Source organism: Carassius auratus, linkage group LG49B, assembly GCF_003368295.1.
Source record: "Carassius auratus strain Wakin linkage group LG49B, ASM336829v1, whole genome shotgun sequence".
NCBI lineage: Eukaryota > Metazoa > Chordata > Actinopteri > Cypriniformes > Cyprinidae > Carassius > Carassius auratus.
This window is the reverse complement of record NC_039301.1, coordinates 193,608-212,500: the sequence shown is the minus strand read 5'-3', so window position 1 is coordinate 212,500 and position 18,893 is coordinate 193,608. Positions and strand designations below refer to the sequence as shown.

General features: G+C 45.3%; 1 protein-coding gene across 1 annotated transcript in view; it reads left to right on the top strand.

Moving 5' to 3' along the window:
* The window catches only part of LOC113068721 (nebulin), a 20,904-nt gene extending 2,214 nt beyond the window's left edge, over positions 1 to 18,690 (top strand). Inside the window, exons 10-53 of the mRNA XM_026241549.1 lie at positions 1 to 85; positions 169 to 279; positions 376 to 486; positions 588 to 698; positions 1,355 to 1,456; positions 1,561 to 1,671; positions 1,772 to 1,876; positions 1,950 to 2,060; positions 4,141 to 4,251; positions 4,357 to 4,467; positions 4,598 to 4,699; positions 4,790 to 4,900; positions 5,184 to 5,294; positions 6,109 to 6,219; positions 6,294 to 6,401; positions 6,481 to 6,591; positions 6,833 to 6,943; positions 7,022 to 7,132; positions 7,357 to 7,467; positions 7,558 to 7,668; positions 7,869 to 7,979; positions 8,147 to 8,251; positions 8,448 to 8,558; positions 8,790 to 8,891; positions 8,979 to 9,077; positions 9,151 to 9,264; positions 9,569 to 9,664; positions 9,811 to 9,915; positions 10,507 to 10,614; positions 12,905 to 13,015; positions 13,164 to 13,274; positions 13,440 to 13,550; positions 13,664 to 13,774; positions 13,863 to 13,967; positions 14,063 to 14,167; positions 14,287 to 14,391; positions 14,926 to 15,018; positions 15,106 to 15,195; positions 15,766 to 15,870; positions 16,103 to 16,274; positions 16,818 to 16,910; positions 16,994 to 17,113; positions 17,345 to 17,424; positions 18,435 to 18,690. The exon at positions 1 to 85 is cut by the window's left edge and continues 26 nt beyond it. Coding sequence (XP_026097334.1) covers positions 1 to 85; positions 169 to 279; positions 376 to 486; positions 588 to 698; positions 1,355 to 1,456; positions 1,561 to 1,671; positions 1,772 to 1,876; positions 1,950 to 2,060; positions 4,141 to 4,251; positions 4,357 to 4,467; positions 4,598 to 4,699; positions 4,790 to 4,900; positions 5,184 to 5,294; positions 6,109 to 6,219; positions 6,294 to 6,401; positions 6,481 to 6,591; positions 6,833 to 6,943; positions 7,022 to 7,132; positions 7,357 to 7,467; positions 7,558 to 7,668; positions 7,869 to 7,979; positions 8,147 to 8,251; positions 8,448 to 8,558; positions 8,790 to 8,891; positions 8,979 to 9,077; positions 9,151 to 9,264; positions 9,569 to 9,664; positions 9,811 to 9,915; positions 10,507 to 10,614; positions 12,905 to 13,015; positions 13,164 to 13,274; positions 13,440 to 13,550; positions 13,664 to 13,774; positions 13,863 to 13,967; positions 14,063 to 14,167; positions 14,287 to 14,391; positions 14,926 to 15,018; positions 15,106 to 15,195; positions 15,766 to 15,870; positions 16,103 to 16,274; positions 16,818 to 16,910; positions 16,994 to 17,113; positions 17,345 to 17,424; positions 18,435 to 18,614 — 4,810 coding nt within the window. The 3' untranslated portion in view covers positions 18,615 to 18,690. The remainder of the gene's footprint in view (positions 86 to 168; positions 280 to 375; positions 487 to 587; positions 699 to 1,354; positions 1,457 to 1,560; positions 1,672 to 1,771; positions 1,877 to 1,949; positions 2,061 to 4,140; positions 4,252 to 4,356; positions 4,468 to 4,597; positions 4,700 to 4,789; positions 4,901 to 5,183; positions 5,295 to 6,108; positions 6,220 to 6,293; positions 6,402 to 6,480; positions 6,592 to 6,832; positions 6,944 to 7,021; positions 7,133 to 7,356; positions 7,468 to 7,557; positions 7,669 to 7,868; positions 7,980 to 8,146; positions 8,252 to 8,447; positions 8,559 to 8,789; positions 8,892 to 8,978; positions 9,078 to 9,150; positions 9,265 to 9,568; positions 9,665 to 9,810; positions 9,916 to 10,506; positions 10,615 to 12,904; positions 13,016 to 13,163; positions 13,275 to 13,439; positions 13,551 to 13,663; positions 13,775 to 13,862; positions 13,968 to 14,062; positions 14,168 to 14,286; positions 14,392 to 14,925; positions 15,019 to 15,105; positions 15,196 to 15,765; positions 15,871 to 16,102; positions 16,275 to 16,817; positions 16,911 to 16,993; positions 17,114 to 17,344; positions 17,425 to 18,434) is intronic.
* Positions 18,691 to 18,893: the final 203 nt, after the last annotated feature.

Here is an 18,893-nt window from a genome sequence, read left to right as displayed (position 1 = left end):
CGATTTCTCGGGTTCCTCCTTCACTGCGGTCCCAGACTCGGCAGAGATGAAGTTCGTTCAGCAGATCTCGCACATGCTCAGTGAGGTGCGGCTCATTTCACTGCTGCTCCCTTCATGATGCTGAGGTGACGTGTGTCATGCGTGTCTCCATCTCCACATGTGTTTCAGAAAGAGTACCGTGAGGAGGGCCGGAGGAACCTCTCGTCCAGTGTTTACTCTCAGCTGGCCGACACTCCAGAGACTCAGTTCATCAGATCAGTGTCTGACCTGCAGAGCGAGGTGAGCCATCAGAGTCAGCTATTGTAAAATAATTGAGTGTTTGTTGTGTCTCTCTCATCAGTGAATGTGCTGTGTGTGTCTGTGTGTTTCATTCAGGTCAAATACAAGGCGTCTGGGAAGCAGCAAGTGAGCGACTCGCTGTACGCCACACTGCCAGAGACGCTGGACACGCAACACGCTAAACACGCCACCGCCCTCATCAGTGAGGTACAGCGGCCTCGTGTTCAAACACTGTGTGATTTCTGCACGTTACAAACTCTCAGTCTCACAGCAGAAGAGCTCGAGATCGTCATGTTTTATATGTTCAGGTGAAGTACAAAGAGGACAGCAGACAGAGTTTGTCCAGTCCATTATTCACTCGACTGCCAGAGACGCTGCAGACACAGACGGCCAGAGAGATCGCAGACGCACAGAGCAACGTGAGCACACCTTCACTATATAGGGCACTTATGTGCACATATGTGCTGTTTTTACTCCTTAAAACTGATGTGTGCCATCAGCTGATCCCAGTACAGACAGTGCTTTCACACAATACGTCAGAGATTAACTAGGGCTTAGAGAAAAAATGCCACTGAAATTAATTTAAAAAAAGCCCTTAAATTCAAGATAATGGTTGCAAAAAATGCCCCTGTATGATTTTTTTTGTTTTGATTTATATTTATATCATATTGCACAGATAAGCAACTTCACACGAGTAAGAGTGCTGCTTTCCCAGAAGTCTTTGCTGTTTCACAAATGAAAACCATTCCAAACAAACCCAGCAGAACCGTAGTGTGCCTGCGAGTAAAACAGCTGTTTGATTTCTAATTGAATCCGGCTGATGCTGATCTTATTTCATTGGTAACAGCCTATAGTGTCTAATTGAATGTATTAATTAAATGTAATAATTTGACTTTGAAGATGTTTACTTCTTGTAAGGTTGGTAAATTGCCCTTACAAGTATAAAACTGCCCCTGAAAATCAATTTAAGGTGACAAATATAGCCTTTAATGGATCATTTGAATGAATCCGTTCTCATTTATATCCGGCTCATGTTTAAATACTGATTATTGTGTGCTCCTGCTGCTGTTCTCAGGTCAGATATAAGCAGAAGAATGATCAGGTCAGTCTGTATTCACTCCTGCCGCAGACCGCAGACACAGAGTTCGCCAAACACATGAGCGACATCCAGAGTGAGGTAACACGCATGTACTGCACTGATACTGATATTATTAAAGTACCCTTCAGAGTCGATATAAGTTCAGTCTGTTTCTTTGGGTGTAAAGCAGCTTCTGTTTTCAGCTTCAGTACAAGCAGGAGGGTAAGAAGGAAGCGGAGAGCAATCTGTACAGCCTGATGCCACAGACGCTCGAGACTGAACACGCTAAAGACGCCTATGAGTTGCAGAGTCAGGTATGTGTGCCACATCATGGACAGACACAGTTAGTGAATGACAGGAGCTCAGCATGTGTGATGAGGAAGCGTGTGTATTTACACATGATTGTGTATGTAGGTTAAATATAAAGAGAAGAACAGAACAGATGCATCTCTTTACGCCTGTCTGCCCGAGACTCAGGACACGGAACATGCCAAACACGCAGGAGAGCTGCGGAGTGAGGTGCGTCCAGCACTGACAGCATGTTCACACGCACTCCTGAGCGTCACACTGACCGCAGGTTTGTTTCCCTCAGCTGAAGTATAAAGAGGCTGTGAAGAACGATCTGTCCTCACCACTGTACTCACAGATGAGTGACACTGCAGAAATCCAGCGGCTCCGAGATCTCACTGCACTGCAGAGTCAGGTAACACACATGAACCTGCATGAACACACATGAACATACATGAACACGCATGAACACACATGAACACGCATGAACACGCATGAACATACATGAACACGCATGAACACACATGAACATACATGAAGACACTTGAACATGCATGAACACACAAGAACATACATGAACCTGCATGAACACACATGAACATACATGAACACGCATGAACACACATGAACACGCATGAACACACATTAACATACATGAACACGCCTGAACATACATGAACATACATGAACACACATGAACATACATGAACACGCATGAACACACATGAACACGCATGAACACACATTAACATACATGAAGACACTTGAACATGCATGAACACACAAGAACATACATGAACCTGCATGAACACACATGAACATACATGAACACGCATGAACACGCATGAACACGCATGAACATGCATGAACACACATGAACATACATGAACACACATGAACATACATGAACACACATGAATATACATGAACACGCCTGAACATACATGAACATACATGAACACACATGAACACGCATGAACATGCATGAACACACATGAACATACATGAAAAAAACCATGAACACGTATGAACATGCATGAACAAACATGAACAAGCATTAACACGCATAAACGAACATGAACACACCTGAACACACATGAAAGTGTATTAACATGCATGAACACACCTGAACACGCATGAAAACGAATGAACACGCATGAACGAACATGAACACGCATGAAAACGCATGAACACACATGAATATACATGAACACGCCTGAACATACATGAAAATACATGAACACGCATGAACATACATGAACACACATGAACATGCATGAACACACATGAACATACATGAAAATACATGAACACGTATGAACATACATGAACACACATGAACATGCATGAACACCCATGAACACACCTGAACATGTATGAACATGCATGAACGAACATGAACACACCTGAACAGACATGAAAGTGTATTAACACGCATGAACACACCTGAACACGCATGAAAATGCATGAACACGCATGAACGAACATGAACACGCATGAAAACGCATGAACGAACATGAACACGCATGAACAAACATGAAAACGCATGAACACGCATGAACGAACATGAACACGCATGAACACACATGAAAGTGTATTAACACGCATGAACACACCTGAACACGCATGAACGAACATGAACACACCTGAATGAACACACCTGAACACGCATGAAGACACCTGAACACACATGAACATGTATGAACACACCTGGACACAAATGAACACACGTGAACACACATGAACACATCTGTATGTATATACTGCAGACTATTTACAGCTTTTATTTAGAGAATCAAACTGAGTGAAAATAAGCAACTTGCTGCAGATGCTGATATATATATATTTATATTCTGCTACTTATAATGTAGATCAGTGAGATCTTTTTAACAGTACAGCAGATACTGACATAAACTGATCTGAATATCACTCTATATCTCCAGTAATGTGTGAAGATTGTAAATGATCCGCACATATAACACAGTGATGGAGAGCTGAAGAAATCAAGGCTCCTCAGAAGATGTGAGATGTTCTGGAGGCTTGTGAAGATCATTCCTCCGCTGAGGAACAGTGAAAGTAAAGCTTCTGGAAACAAACGCTCCTCAAAAGATCCTGAGGATCAGATTTGAGACTCTAAAACATGATTGATGGAGAATCAAGTAAAGCTGAGCTGCTTCAGTCCAGAAGGAGTTCATCTGGAGATATTTCTGACCTTATTCTGACCTTTACTTGATCAAAAGTAAACACCAGAAGCTGGAGCTGGACGCTTGTACACTTACAGTAAAAGAGCTTTGACTGGATAAAACACTCTAAACTCTCAATCAGAGACAGAAGACATGCAGGAGATGATTAACAGCAAAGTTTTCATTATTGCATCAAATATGATAGAATAATGATATCATTAAAGGGTTAAAACAAGAACAAATCCCTGCCGTTGAGTTCTGGTCAGTGTTGATTGGAATGGTGACTCATGAACGTGTGCTGATGTGTTTCAGGTTCAGTATAAGACTGAAGGACAGAAGCTCTTGAGCTCCAGTGTTTATTCTCAGATGGCAGATACTCCAGAGACACAGTTCATGAAGACAGTGACTGAACTCCAGAGCGATGTACGGATGAACACACCACACACACACACACACACACACGCATGCTGATAGTGACGTCACATACAATGTGATCTGATGTGTGTGTGTGTGTGTGTGTGTGTTCAGGTGAAGTATAAGGAGGCCAGTAAGCAGCAGATGAGCAGATCTCTGTACCATCAGCTCCCAGAGACTCCAGAAACTCAACACGCTCGAGACGCCGCTCACATCCAGAGCCAGGTAACCGCTTCTTCTTCATCATCATCATCAGTTTAACGATGTGTCTGATCAGTAGAGCATCAGCACACTCTCCTCATCTCTGTGGTCAGCATGGGCTGCTGTACTAGTGCTGCTCTGTCTGTGGTTTCAGGTGAAGTATAAAGAGAAGATAAACTCCTCGTCTCTTTACTCTCGTCTGCCGGAGACACCAGAGACTCGACTGGCCAGAGAGCTGACGGATGTCTGCAGCGAGGTACGGCTCACAGCATCTGAAGGGTTAAAATGGTTTCTTTGGTCACGTGAGCGGTCAGTGGGTTATCAGGAGGTTATTTTAACTCTGCAGGTCAGATACAAAGAGGACGGGAGGAGGGACGTGTCGTCGTGTCTGTACTCACATCTGCCCGAGACACCGGAGACGCAGTTGGCCAAACAGCAGACTGAGCTCCAGAGCCAGGTACACTTCACTGCGTTCACTGATTAGTGGTCATTAATCGTCTTCATTTGCTCACTTCCAGTTGTTTTGTCATGTGTGTTTGTTCTGAGCTACAGCTGCATGTTACTGCACTATTGTGTTTTTCTGCTCTGTATATTATAATATGAAAAAACAGACTGAACCGTGTGTGTGTAAGTGTGTGATAGAGAGAGTTTGTGTGAGAGTGTGTGTGTGTGATTGGTGTGTTTGTGTGTGTGTGTGTGTGTGTGTTGCTGATGGTGTGATGTTGTGCTGTGTGTTGTAGAATCAGTACCGGAGAGAGACGCAGGAGGATCTGTCTCACTGTCTGTACTCACAGCTGCCCGAGACGCTGCACACACAGTTTGTGAAGGAGCTGACGCCGCTCATCAGTGAGGTGATCATCAGGACACATCTGAAAACACACACTGAAACCTCAGTCACCTTTATTTCTATAGCGCTTTATGCAATCCTGATTGTGTCAGAGCATCTTTCCAGTGTGTTACTGTGCTCTCATAAATCCACACAGAAGCTCAAGAGAGAACAGATGAAGAATATCCAGACAAAACAGAGTAACCCTCCACTGTGCCCAGATTCTGTGCAGGGTATAAAACACAATCAGAACACATCTTTGTGGAGATGTCAGGAATAATTTTGTACAGTCTTCGTATCACAACACTGAATGTGGATTGAAGACTCAATGAAATCTTGTTTGTTTCAAGTTGAATTGATTGCATCATGTGTCTAAACATGCTTCAGTGTTTTAAAATGAACCCCGTTTTCACAAACTGAACATGAAAACATGAGAGAGAGTTTTCACTGGACAGAAACACAGAAAAAGATGCATCTTCAAATGAATGTGTCCGCGCTGAAGTGTCCGGAGCTGTGTCTCAAACGCTGCTGTATCTCGGAGCTGATAAGTGTGTCTATAGTTAGCTGCTCGTCCCAGAGCTCCACTCGTGACTCACTGCAGGAGAGAAACTGACAATCTGTGAACAGTATTCAACACTAACACATGATGGAGATGTGTGATCGTCCCACAATGATTCATTTATACAGCGCTTTTTACAATACAGATCCTCAAAGCAGCTTCACACTAATAAACATGAAGATAAGTGTTAATGTTGTAAGCAATAGAGTTGTAGGCAATAGAGTCATCCGATCAATTCAGTTCAATTGAGTGTTAAATCAGTAACATATTGATGTTTCAGAGCAAATACAGAGAGTCTGGGAAGAAGGAGAGCAGCACGTGTCTGTATCACACGCTCCCAGAAACCAAAGACACGCAACACGCCAGAGACGCCACACAGATCCAGAGCGAGGTGCGTCCCAGCGTCTGCATGTGCTTTAGATCGAGAGCGGATTCCGTCGCTCAGCGTCTGTCTCTCCTCCACAGGTCAGATATAAAGAAGGGAAGAGTCTGCAGTCGTGCAGTGTTTACTCTCAGCTGCCGCAGACGCCGCAGACTCAGCTCGCTGCCAGAGTCTCTGAGCTTCAGAGCGATGTAAACACACACCATCACTCTCCATCAGCATCATCAATACAGTCAGTCTCAGGAAACACATGTGGAATCTGTTTTCCAGAATAAATACAGAGAGGACGGCAGGAGGAGCGTCTCCAGCTGCCTGTATTCTCAGCTGTCCGAGACGCCAGAGACCCAGTTTGTCCGAACAGTGACCGACCTGCAGAGCGACGTGAGCAAACCACTCACATGAATCAAAACACTCACTCACTCACAGTCAATGAATCACTTTTAACCCTGTGTTCATGTGACAATGACACTGTAACTCAATGTGATTCATTTGAATCTTATGTAGTTAATTAAATTAAAATGATTCACAGCTCTTAGAGAGGTCATGTGAACATTAACGCATCAGACCGGACTACCCATGATTCCCTGTGTGTGTGTGTGTGTGTGTGTGTGTGTGCTTTCAGAGTAAATATAAAGAGGCAGGAAGGAAGCAGGCGTCCGGTGCTCTGTATTCTCTGCTGCCGGAGACTCTGGAGACTCAACACGCCAAAGACGCCACGGACCTCCTGAGTCAGGTGGAAGAACCGCCGTTATATGAGTCACAGGACACGTGTGTAAACACGCATGGAGATTCACATTTGCTTTGATTTCAGATGAAATACAAGGAGGAGGCTAAGAAAGAGGCTTCTGTCAGTCTGTACGCTCTTCTGCCAGAGACGACTGAGACTCAGCACGCCAAACACGTCTCTGAACTCCTGAGCGAGGTGTGTGTGTGTGTGTGTGTGTGTGTCACATCCCATCCAATCATGCTTTCACCAAATAATTTCAAATTCTGAGTTGACTCAGTGAATCATTTCAAATCTTGACTCAGTGAATCGTTTCATATGTTGACTCAGTGAATCGTTTCATATGTTGACTCAGTGAATCGTTTCATATGTTGACTCAGTGAATCGTTTCATATGTTGACTCAGTGATTGTTTCCTCTCAGAATAAGTACAAGCGGAGCAGTAAACAGGAGAACAGCAGCAGTATTTACTCCCAAATGCCACAAACACAGGAAACACAGTTTGCCAAACAGATGGCGGAGCTTCAGAGTGATGTACGTGTGTGTGTGTGTGTGTGTGACTCTGTGTGTGTGACTCTGTGTGTGTGTGTTGCTGATGGTGTGATGTTGTGCTGTGTGTTGTAGAATCAGTACCGGAGAGAGACGCAGGAGGATCTGTCTCACTGTCTGTACTCACAGCTGCCCGAGACGCTGCACACACAGTTTGTGAAGGAGCTGACGCCGCTCATCAGTGAGGTGATCATCAGGGATCCTCATATTCTGCTGCTTCGGGCTTGAGAAAAACTTATTAAAAATGTATAGATATAGTTGTCATTTTTGGTGTGAACAGGCTTTTAAAGCCTCACATTAGAGTTGAACAGTATCCTAGTGCTGTCCGAAGGTGTTTAAATGAGCTACTTGAATATTAATGGTATGTAAATGATGTCTGAATGTAGAATAAATATAAGGAGGATGGAAAGAAGGAGCTGCAGAAGTGCCTGTATGCCCATCTGCCAGAAACCAGTGAAACACAACACGCCCGAGAGCTGACACAACTCTACAGTCAGGTACACACACACACACACACTCTCTCTCACACACACTCACACACACACTCTCTCTCTCTCTCACACACACACACTCACACTGTATCAGTACTATCTGAATCATTTCTATCTGAATCTGTTCACTGATTCATTACTGTGCTGACTCTGCTGTTTGCTGTTCTTTGTAGAAGAGCTATAGAGACTCTCTGGACGCTCAGGTGTGTTTGTACACTCAGATGCCTCAGACCATTGAGACGGTGTTCGCTAAAGAAGTGTCCAAACAACAGAGTGACGTGAGTGAGATCATGTGATGTGTTATTCACGAGTGTTTATCATGTCCAGAGAGTGGATCATAATCAATGGCCTTATGGTCATTGTGTGTGTGTGTGTGTGTGTATGTATGAGTGAATGAGTGTGTGCGTGTCTATATATATATATATATATGAGTGTGTTTGTTTATAATGTGTGCAATCAATATTTTCTTTGTAGAAACTCTATAAAGAGAAGTTTAACTCCGAGAAAGGCAAATCAAATTACTCACAGATGAAGGATCTGCCCGACGTCACACACGCCATACAGGTCAACAAACACCAGAGTAACGTAAGAGCACACACACACACACACACAAACACTCACATTTTTACAATAGAAAAAAACATCCCCAAATCAATGTTTTGTGAGGTTTTGTCGAATTAGTCCTCAGAATGATGCTCAGTGAGGTCCTGCTCTCATCTGTCTTTTATTTTGGTCACACACTGTCATGAGTGCTTAGTGTTCAGCTAAACAGGTTTGTTTTGAGCTGCTCTGACTCTCAGTGATGTGTTGCTGAAGGTGGCGTATCGCCGAGGGAAAGAGGAGCTTCATAGATTCAGCGAGGTGATGGACAGACCTGACATCCGGAACGCCACACACGCCAGTAAACTCGCCAGTGACGTGAGTGCTGCTCCTCATACAGGTGTCTGTGTGAGTGTGTGACACGCGTGTGTGTGTGCTCAGGAATAATGTGTGGCGTCTTCACAGGTGGCCTACAGAAGTAAAGTGGACGTGTTTGACCAGCGAGCGCTGCTGGAGCGACCCGACATACAACATGCCCAAGAAGCTGCGCGACTGGCCAGTCAGGTACGAGATGCGTCACGTGATCTTCAGCTTTTCACTGAAGCACGTGTTTAAGCCATTGTCTCTGTTTCTGCAGGTCAACTACAAGCATAAGTTTGAGAAGAATCTGAGAGAACAGAAGCCACAGTACAACCCCAGCGAGTGTGTGAGCTTCAGACAAACACAGGCCGCGTCGGCTCTGGCCAGTCAGGTGACTCACACACACACACACACACACACACACACACACACACACACTGACACATTCACACACACATTCATACACACACACACACACACACACACACAAGCTGAATGGCTGTTCAGGGTGATCTATTCTCTTCATTCAGCTCGGTGTGTTTTGCTCCTCTAAAGATGCGTCTGATTCCTGCCAGACTGCACTGGTGTCCATGGAAACACTTTCACAGGAGATTTTCCCTTGAGTCATTATGGTGTATGAGGACTGTGTGCATGTGTTCATCACACGTGTGTGTGTGTGTGTGTGTGTGTCTCAGGTGAAGTACAGTCAGAAGAAGCTGCAGGCCGTCACTGATTTACCTAACCTGCTTCATCTGGGTCACGTGCTCCACGCCAGCAAACTACAGAGCAACGTACAGACTCTGATTCACTCGTCTGATGATTCTGTTGCACTCTCCATCACTTGTGATGATTTGTTTGTGTTGAGATTCATTCTAAAGCATCATTGGTTCACAGTATTAAAGGAGAGCTCTGATTGGCTGAACCGTCTGTCCGTCAGGTGGAGTACAGGAAGAAGTATGAGGAGTCTAAGGGGCACTACCTCCTCGCTCTGGACACGGCTGAACAGCGCCACCATCAGGAGAACGCTGTGCTGCACAGTCAGGTCAGTCTTCAGTTAGTAGCGCTGAGATTCTCATATAGACCAACTAATATTTGAAATAATATTTCATTTTTATATATTCTGATATAATTTTAGTTTTATTACTAAATTTTGGTTTTGGTAATTTTTTGTGTTTTTGTCATTTTAATTCTTTTTTTTTTGTCTATATAGTTTTTATTATTTTTATTTCAGTTTCATTTCAACTTAAAAGAAAATTAGAAAGGTTTGGTTAGGGTTAGAAAGGCAACTATCAAAAATAAAATGTTTTTTATTATTATTATTATATTTATTTTATCTAATTACTAATTGGCAATTCTTCAGCTTCTTTTAGTTTAAGTAGAAATAGAATAAGCTTTAACTAAAATAAAAAAATGTGTTGGTCAAAGCTCATTCCACATGAGATGTTTTTTTTATGGTTCTAGATTTAGTGAACTATAATAACCCTTGAGTGAATGTGAAATATGAATCTTGATGGTATTAATGAGGAGTGTTTATGAACATCTGTGGTCAGTGGCGTGGGGCAGGGGACGAGTGCTGTGAGAAGTGTCACCCCCCCTCCTGTCTGTGATGATCATCAGTGATCTGTGTTTGCAGTGGAAATATAAAGAGGAATACAAGAAGAACCGAGGGAAGTCACAGATGGAGTTTGTGGACACACAGATGTATAAAGTGTCAAAGGAAGCGCAGAAGATGCAAAGCGAGGTGTGTGTGTGCATGTGTGAGTCTGCGTGTTTGCATGTGAGAGTGTGTGTGAATGAGCCTGTGTGTGTGTGAGTGAGAAAGTGAGTGAGCGTGTAAGTGAGTGTGAGTGAGTGAGCGAGCGAGTGAGTGAGCGTGTAAGTGAGTGTGAGTGAGTGAGTGAGTGAGTGAGCGTGTGTGTGAGTTAGTGTGTGTGTGTGTGTGTGTGTGTGTGTGTGTGTGAGAGTGAGTGAGCATGTAAGTGAGCGTGTGAGTGAGTGAGGGAGTGAGTGAGGGAGTGAGTGAGTGAGCGAGTGAGTGAGCGTGCGAGTGAGTGAGTGAGTGAGTGAGTGAGTGAGTGAGCGTGCGAGTGAGTGAGTGAGTGAGGGAGTGAGCGTGTGAGTGAGTGAGGGAGTGAGTGAGCTTGAAAGTGAGCGTGTGGGTGAGGGAGTGAGTGAGCGTGTAAGTGAGCGAGGGAGTGAGTCAGTGAGTGAGGGAGTGAGCGAGTGAGTGAGCGAGTGAGCGTGTAAGTGAGTGTGAGTAAGTGAGTGAGCGTGTGTGTGAGTTAGTGTGTGTGTGTGTGTGTGTGTGTGTGTGTGTGTGAGAGTGAGTGAGCATGTAAGTGAGCGTGTGAGTGAGTGAGTGAGTGAGCGTGCGAGTGAGTGAGTGAGTGAGGGAGTGAGCGTGTGAGTGAGTGAGGGAGTGAGTGAGCTTGAAAGTGAGCGTGTGGGTGAGGGAGTGAGTGAGTGAGTGAGCGTGTAAGTGAGCGAGGGAGTGAGTCAGTGAGTGAGTGAGCGAGTGAGTGAGCGAGGGAGTGAGCGAGTGAGTGAGCGAGTGAGCGTGTAAGTGAGTGTGAGCGTGAGCGTGTGAGTGAGTGAGTGAGCGTGTGAGTGAGTGAGTAAGTGAGTGAGCGTGTGTGTGAGTGTGTGTTAGTGTGTGTGTGTGTGTGTGTGTGAGAGTGAGTGAGTGAGCGTGTGAGTGAGCGTGTAAGTGAGCGAGGGAGTGAGTCAGTGAGGGAGCGAGTGAGCGTGTAAGTGAGTGAGGGAGTGAGCGTGTGAGCGAGTGAGGGAGTGAGAGAGTGAGAGAGTGAGGGAGTGAGTGAGTGAGAGAGCATGCGAGTGAGTGAGCGAGCGAGCGAGTGAGTGAGTGAGTGAGTGAGTGAGCGAGTGAGTGAGTGAGCGAGTGAGCGATGGAGTGAGTGAGCGTGTGAGGGAGCGTGTGAGTGAGCAAGTGAGTGAGCGAGAGTGTGAGTGAGCGTCTGAGTGAGTGAGTGAGCGAGCGAGGGAGTGAGTGAGCGTGTGAGTGAGTGAGCGTGTGAGTGAGTGAGTGAGCGAGCGTGTGAGTGAGCGTCTGAGTGAGCGTCTGAGTGAGCGAGTGAGTGAGCGAGGGAGTGAGTGAGCGTGTGAGTGAGTGAGCGTGTGAGTGAGCATGTGAGGGAGCGTGTGAGTGAGCGAGTGAGTGAGCGAGTGAGTGAGCGCGTGAGGGAGCGAGTGAGTGAGCGAGTGAGTGAGCGAGTGAGTGAGCGCGTGAGTGAGCGCGTGAGGGAGCGCGTGAGTGAGCGAGTGAGCGAGCGTGTGAGCGAGTGAGTGAGCGTGTGAGGGAGCGTGTGAGGGAGCGTGTGAGGGAGCGTGTGAGGGAGTGAGTGAGTGAGCGTGTGAGTGAGCATGTGAGTGAGGGAGCGTGTGAGGGAGTGAGTGAGTGAGCGTGTGAGTAAGTGAGCATGTGAGTGAGCATGTGAGCGAGTGAGCGTGTGAGGGAGCGTGTGAGGGAGTGAGTGAGTGAGGGAGCGTGTGAGGGAGTGAGTGAGTGAGCGTGTGAGTGAGGGAGTGAGTGAGTGAGTGAGCGTGTGAGTGAGTGAGTGAGTGAGCGTGTGAGTGAGTGAGCGTGTGAGGGAGCGTGTGAGGGAGTGAGCGTGTGAGGGAGCGTGTGAGGGAGTGAGTGAGCGTGTGAGTGAGGGAGTGAGTGAGTGAGTGAGTGAGTGAGTGAGCGTGTGAGTGAGTGAGTGAGTGAGTGAGCGTGTGAGTGAGTGAGTGAGCATGTGAGTGTGTGAGCGAGTGAGTGAGCATGTGAGTGAGCGTGTAAGTGAGTGAGTGAGTGAGAGTGTAAGTGAGTGAGTGAATGAGTGAGTGTGTAAGTGTGTGTGTGAGTAAGTGAGTGAGTGAGTGACCGAGCGTGTGAGTGAGTGAGCATGCGAGGGAGTGAGTGAGTGTGTAAGTGAGTGAGGGAGTGAGGGAGTGAGGGTGTAAGTGAGTGAGGGAGTAAGTGAGTGCGTGAGAGACGCGGCTGTGTGCTAAACGTGTGGATCTGCTCACAGAAGGAGTATCGTAAGGAGTATGAGAGCCAGATGAAAGGCAAGGTTCTGCTGGAGGTGGATCTGACGCCAGCGTATCTATCGGCTCGTTACGCCAGCAGCCTCGTCAGTGAGGTGATGATGTGTGACACGAGCAAGAGATTCAGCAGAGGCATCAAAATCACAGAAATTTGAAATGATTTCAGATAGTTTAGTTAGTGTTTAACACTGATGTACAGAGAATGACAGAACCTGTGTGTGTGTGTGTGTGTGTGTCGAACAGAAGGAGTATCGTAAGGATTTGGAACAGGAAGTGAAAGGGAAAGGCCTGACAGGTCTGGAGGAAACACCAGATCTGCTTCGGGTGAAAAACGCTGGGCACATTCTGAGTGAGGTACACACACACTCACTCTCTCTCTCTCTCTCTCTCTCCATCACTCACACACACACTCACACACTCTCTCTCTCTCTCTTTCCATCACTCACACATACACACACAGACACACACACATACACACACAAGCTTGAGCTTCATCATGACTTGTTTATGCTCCTGCAGAAGGAGTATCGTAAGGATTTGGAACAGGAAGTGAAAGGGAAAGGCCTGACAGGTCTGGAGGAAACACCAGATCTGCTTCGGGTGAAAAACGCTGGACACATTCTGAGTGAGGTACACACACACACACACACACACACACACTCTCTCTCTCTCTCTCTCTCTCTCTCTCACACACACACACACACAAGCTTGAGCTTCATCGTGACGTGTTTCTGCTCCTGCAGAAGGAGTATCGTAAGGATCTGGAGAGTGAGATCAGAGGGAAGGGAACCGACGTCACAGCAGATAGTCTGGATATCCAGAGAGCGAAGAAAGCATCTGAGATCAGCAGCGACGTGAGTGATGGAACAAACACACACACACACACACAGACACACACACACATGATCAAAGAGACATGGACTGACCATGTTTATGTTTCAGGTGTCGTACAGACAGGCGTCTCAGCACAGAGAATCGTCATACAGTACGGTGACAGACACACCTGCGCTGCTGCACGCTGCTTACCTGAGAGACGTCTACAGTCAGGTCACATGACACACACACCTGTCTGTCTGTCTGCAGTACCTGTTAGAGGACTAGAGCTGGTGTTCACGTATGTGTGTGTGTCTGTGTGTGTGCAGAAGAAGTACCGTGGAGACATGGAGCGTCTGAAGAGCTCGTGTTCTGCCGCATCAGACACACCAGAGATCCAGAGAGTGAAGAATAACCAGCGCAACATCAGCGCAGTGAGACACATACACACTCACACACACACACACCCAGACACACAAACACTGATCAGGCTGTTCATCACATGGCTGTGTAGTGAACACACACGTGTGTGTGTGTGTGTGTGTGTGTGCAGCTCTTCTACACATGGGACTCGCGGCTGATGAAGGGTCTGATGTCAGCGGTCACTGACTCTCCAGAAATCAAGCTGGCACGAGAAAACACCAAGAACATCAGTGATGTGAGTAATGCGCTCTGCAGGGAAATAACGAGAAGAAAACCAAAGTGCAGTAAACTGATAACACTACAAACCTTTGTGTTCATAATTAAGATAATACTTTAAAGTAAGAAAAATGGTAAGACACAATAGTTTGAAATATCAAGCAGCAAAACCAGCTGTTTTGTACAGATAACAGCAGCTGGAAGCGAAACCAGAGACATTATATTTCCAGTTAAGGTGGATAATGTGTGTGCATCTGTCTCCTCCCCAGTATAACCATATATGGAGCTTATAACACCTCGAATTACTATGACCTCATCTACATATCATTTGCATATGCATATTGCCATCAGTGTGATGTTTTTTTAAGTCTTGTTTTAGAATAAAAGTTTCTAAAAATCCATAAAACAAAGTACATTTGCCCAAATTGAATCATATACTTTTTTAGAAGAGAATTATTCTCCTTTTTCCAAATGTATGCTGTTTTGTCCAAATAAATGGCAGCATATCTTGGGATGTTTAGGTTTTTCTACTGCTATCCGTGATCTTCCACAGGTTCAGTACAGAGAGTCTGTCGGATCCGGAACAGCCGTGACTGACACTCCTGAGATGGAGCGCGTGCGCAGGAACCAGCACAACATCAGCGACGTGAGTCTGTCTGTGTGATTGACACCTGTCAGTCATCTGAGTCTGACTCACTTCTTCTTCATCATCATCATCATCCTCCTCCTGCAGGCCAAGTATAAGAAAGCAGTCGATCCGGTCAGTGTGGGAGTGACACCAGAGCTGGAGCGGGTCAAACAGAACCAGCAGAACATCAGCACGGCAAGAACACACACAAACACTCACACACACACACTCAGTCTCAAACACACACGCTCTCTCTCTCTCGCACACACACTCACACTCACACACTCACTCACTCTCAAACACACTCACACTCTCTCTCTCTCGCACACACACTCACACACTCACTCACTCTCAAACACACTCACACTCTCTCACACAAACACTCACACTCACTCACACACTCACACTCTCACACACTCACTCACTCTCAAACACACTCACACTCTCTCTCGCACACACACTCACACTCACACACTCACTCACTCTCAAACACACTCACACTCTCTCTCTCTCGCACACACACTCACACACTCACTCACTCACTCTCAAACACACTCACACTCTCTCACACAAACACTCACACTCTTTCACACTCACTCACACACACACTCACACTCTCACACACTCACTCACTCTCAAACACACTCACACTCTCTCACACACACACACACACTCTCTCTCACACACCACACACACCAGGGTCCGCTATGAAGTCTCAAAACTCAAAATGATGTAAATGATTAAAAATAAGTGTGTGTGTTTCAGGTGCAGTACCAGCGCAGTTTTAAGGAGGTCAAAGGTCACTCCTGCTCAGAGCTGGATACGCCTGAAATGAGGCGTGTGCGGAAGTCTCAGGACGCTGTTTCCATGGTAGCAGGACCACGGCAACGCCTGCGTGTGACATCACCGCATTAACACGTGACTGACACGCGTGCGCTAGTAAAGACTCATGAGTTTATCAGAGACCTAACGGCACCTTAACACACGCCTGGAGTGTGTTTGCATGAGTGTGTTAGTGTGTGTGTGTGTGTGTGTGTGTGTGTGTGTGTGTGTGTGTGTGTGTGTGTGTGTGTGAGTGTAATGATCTCTCTCTCTCTCTCAGGCGAAGTATCACGAGGAGTTTGAGCGCTCGCGGGGTCGAGGGGCCACACACACCCTCGATGAGCAGCACATGGCACGTCTCCATGGAGACCAGCTGATGGGCGCCGGCGACGGTTACCATGGCGTCCAGCCGCAGGTGGTTGAGATGGACCGCAGATCAGCAGGAGCCTCTGGTCTGTCCATCACTAATACTCGCTTATTAATAATATTAACATGATTATTTCTGAAGTCTTAGACATTGTTTGCAGCAGAAGAATGTTTGATGTTCATCACTCACAGACACATTTGTTTATCAGTTATGATTTTTTTAATCCATTGGTGATTTCAGGTTTGTGTGAAGGCTGTGTCGTGTAAATAATCATCATTTGATCATCGTCTTCATCTCTGAACATGTGATACTGTGAAATATTATTCCGGTTTAAAACATAATAAATGTTAAAACTACGATAATATCAGTTAAAATGTAATTTATTGCTGTGATCAAAGCTGAATTTTCAGCATCAATTTATTTTTCAGGATTCACAGATGAATAGAAAGTTCAAAAGAGCATCATTTATCAGAAATAGAAATCTTCTGTAAGATTAGAAACGTCTTTACTGTCACTTTTGATCAATTTCATGCGTTCCTCGTGAATAAAAGTGTTAACTTACTGACCACTAGTGCACATGACACATATAATCCTGAAGCTGACCTTTGACCTGTGTGTTGTGATGAAGAGCTGAAGGTCTGGAGGACTGATCCGGGATCCATCTTTGACTTTGATCCAGTGGAGGACAATATTCAGTCTAAAAGCCTGCGCAGGATGACGGGTACAGCAGACGCACAACTGTAGACTGACTGTCAGCCGCGGGTGTCTGTGTGTAACACCGGTGTGTGTGTGTGTGTGTGTTAGAGCGTGTCAGCCGTGGCCCCCAGCGATCGCTGTGCAGTTCTCCAGGCTCAGAGCTCTGGGCCGATCGCAGTGTGTCCGTCTGCAGCAGCGCTTCTGCACTGCAGGACCGATCCGCTTCAGGCAAGATCACGGACGCATGCCGCTGAAATAACCACACGCGCGTGTGTGTGTGTGTGTGTGTGTGTGTGTGTGTGAGACTCCCGACAGCACGGATCGACCTGCCCACCATCAGTCACTTCACTCTCACAAGCCATGCTGGTTTTGTTGGTGTTTGTCCACAGGTGTGATGAAGCACGTGAAGTCTGCGTGGCCTGCAGTGTTTGACTGTTTGTGATGTTGTTGATCACACAGGTGTGTACCAGCATCACTCCCATCATCCTCAGCAGGGATACGGACACAGCGCTCAGTCTCCTCCACACTCGACCTCCACGGTGAGAGAGAAACAACCTCAGCTTCTCACTGCGCTTCACTTCTATACTAACAAACACAGCTGGCAGGAAGTGATGACATGGTATCTGAAGTACTCAGATTCATAAAATTAAGTACTTGTAATTAGATGTTTTCTCAGTGTTTCTTTACTGATGAACACATTAATATTTATCTGAAATTATGACTCAGTAGGTTATTTAACCATGTATTACTTGTGTCTGTCAAACACATTAAAATGCTCAGATTCACATTATGTGTTATTTACATGTAATTCAGGCATTCCCAAACTTTTTTGCTGGCCGAATCTCTTTCACCTGATATATTTACTTATTATTTTAAGGTAATAATTCAGTAACACTTTTTCATGTTCACTGTTCTCTGATGTTGGTTAATGGTCACATGACATGCAGGTAAACTAATTATTATTTTGTGTGTGTGTGTGTGTGTGTGTTCTATTTTGATTGTTATTTTACAAAATTGTATTTTAATTTTACATTTTTAACTTTTAGTTTTTCATTAAACTGAAGAACCGCCTGCAGTTTGGGAAACCTTGACACAATGTAGCCTAACGTTTAATGCACTTCAGTATATCAATAACAGATTTTATTTTTCTTTGCATATTTTTATCAATATGGTTCGAGATTACTCTATTTAAATCAATATGATAAACGAGTTGGGTCAAAAGTAATCTAAAAGTAGTCAGATTAAGATGTGTGATGTAATGGATTACATCACTAAAGACTGTGTTTGTGATATCATCAGTAACGGATTACAGTGATCTATCAGCTCTGGTGCCAAAACAGCTTCACAGTGATATAAAAAGGAAAATAACAGAGTTAGAATCCATCAGTTATGAATCAGATCAGAAGTTACTGATACATTGTACCAGTTTCCCATAAGTGTTGATTTTATTGTGAACACATGGGATGGAAATAGTGTTTTTAGTGTGATATTGACTGTGTGTGTGTGTGTGTGTGTGTGTGTGTGTGTGTGTCTGTGTGTGTGTCTCCAGCAGAGGGTGTACCGGGCGCTGTATGATTACGCCGCTCAGGATCACGACGAGGTCTCCTTCCGTGATGGTGATGTGATCATTAATGCACAGCCCATCGATGAGGGATGGATGTTCGGCACGGTCCAGCGCACCGGAAAGTCTGGCATGCTTCCGGCCAACTACGTGCAGTGTTTGAACTGAGATCATCATTCACACATGAACACACGACACTCACCTCCAGGGCCTCGCTTCTGACCCTAACGGCCTTCCATAAGCATCAGACGCCAAAACCTGATTATCAGATCCATATGGAAGCTTATTTCTGCCGCCGCATAAATATATTAAAAAAGTGATTATGTTGTTGTTATTTTTTATCTTTCATTTCTGCAAATCACAATTCAGACTTTTTTGTCTTTATCTTACAGTTCAGACTTTTTTCAGAATTGCAAGATATGAACTTATGAGATAATTATGAGCAGT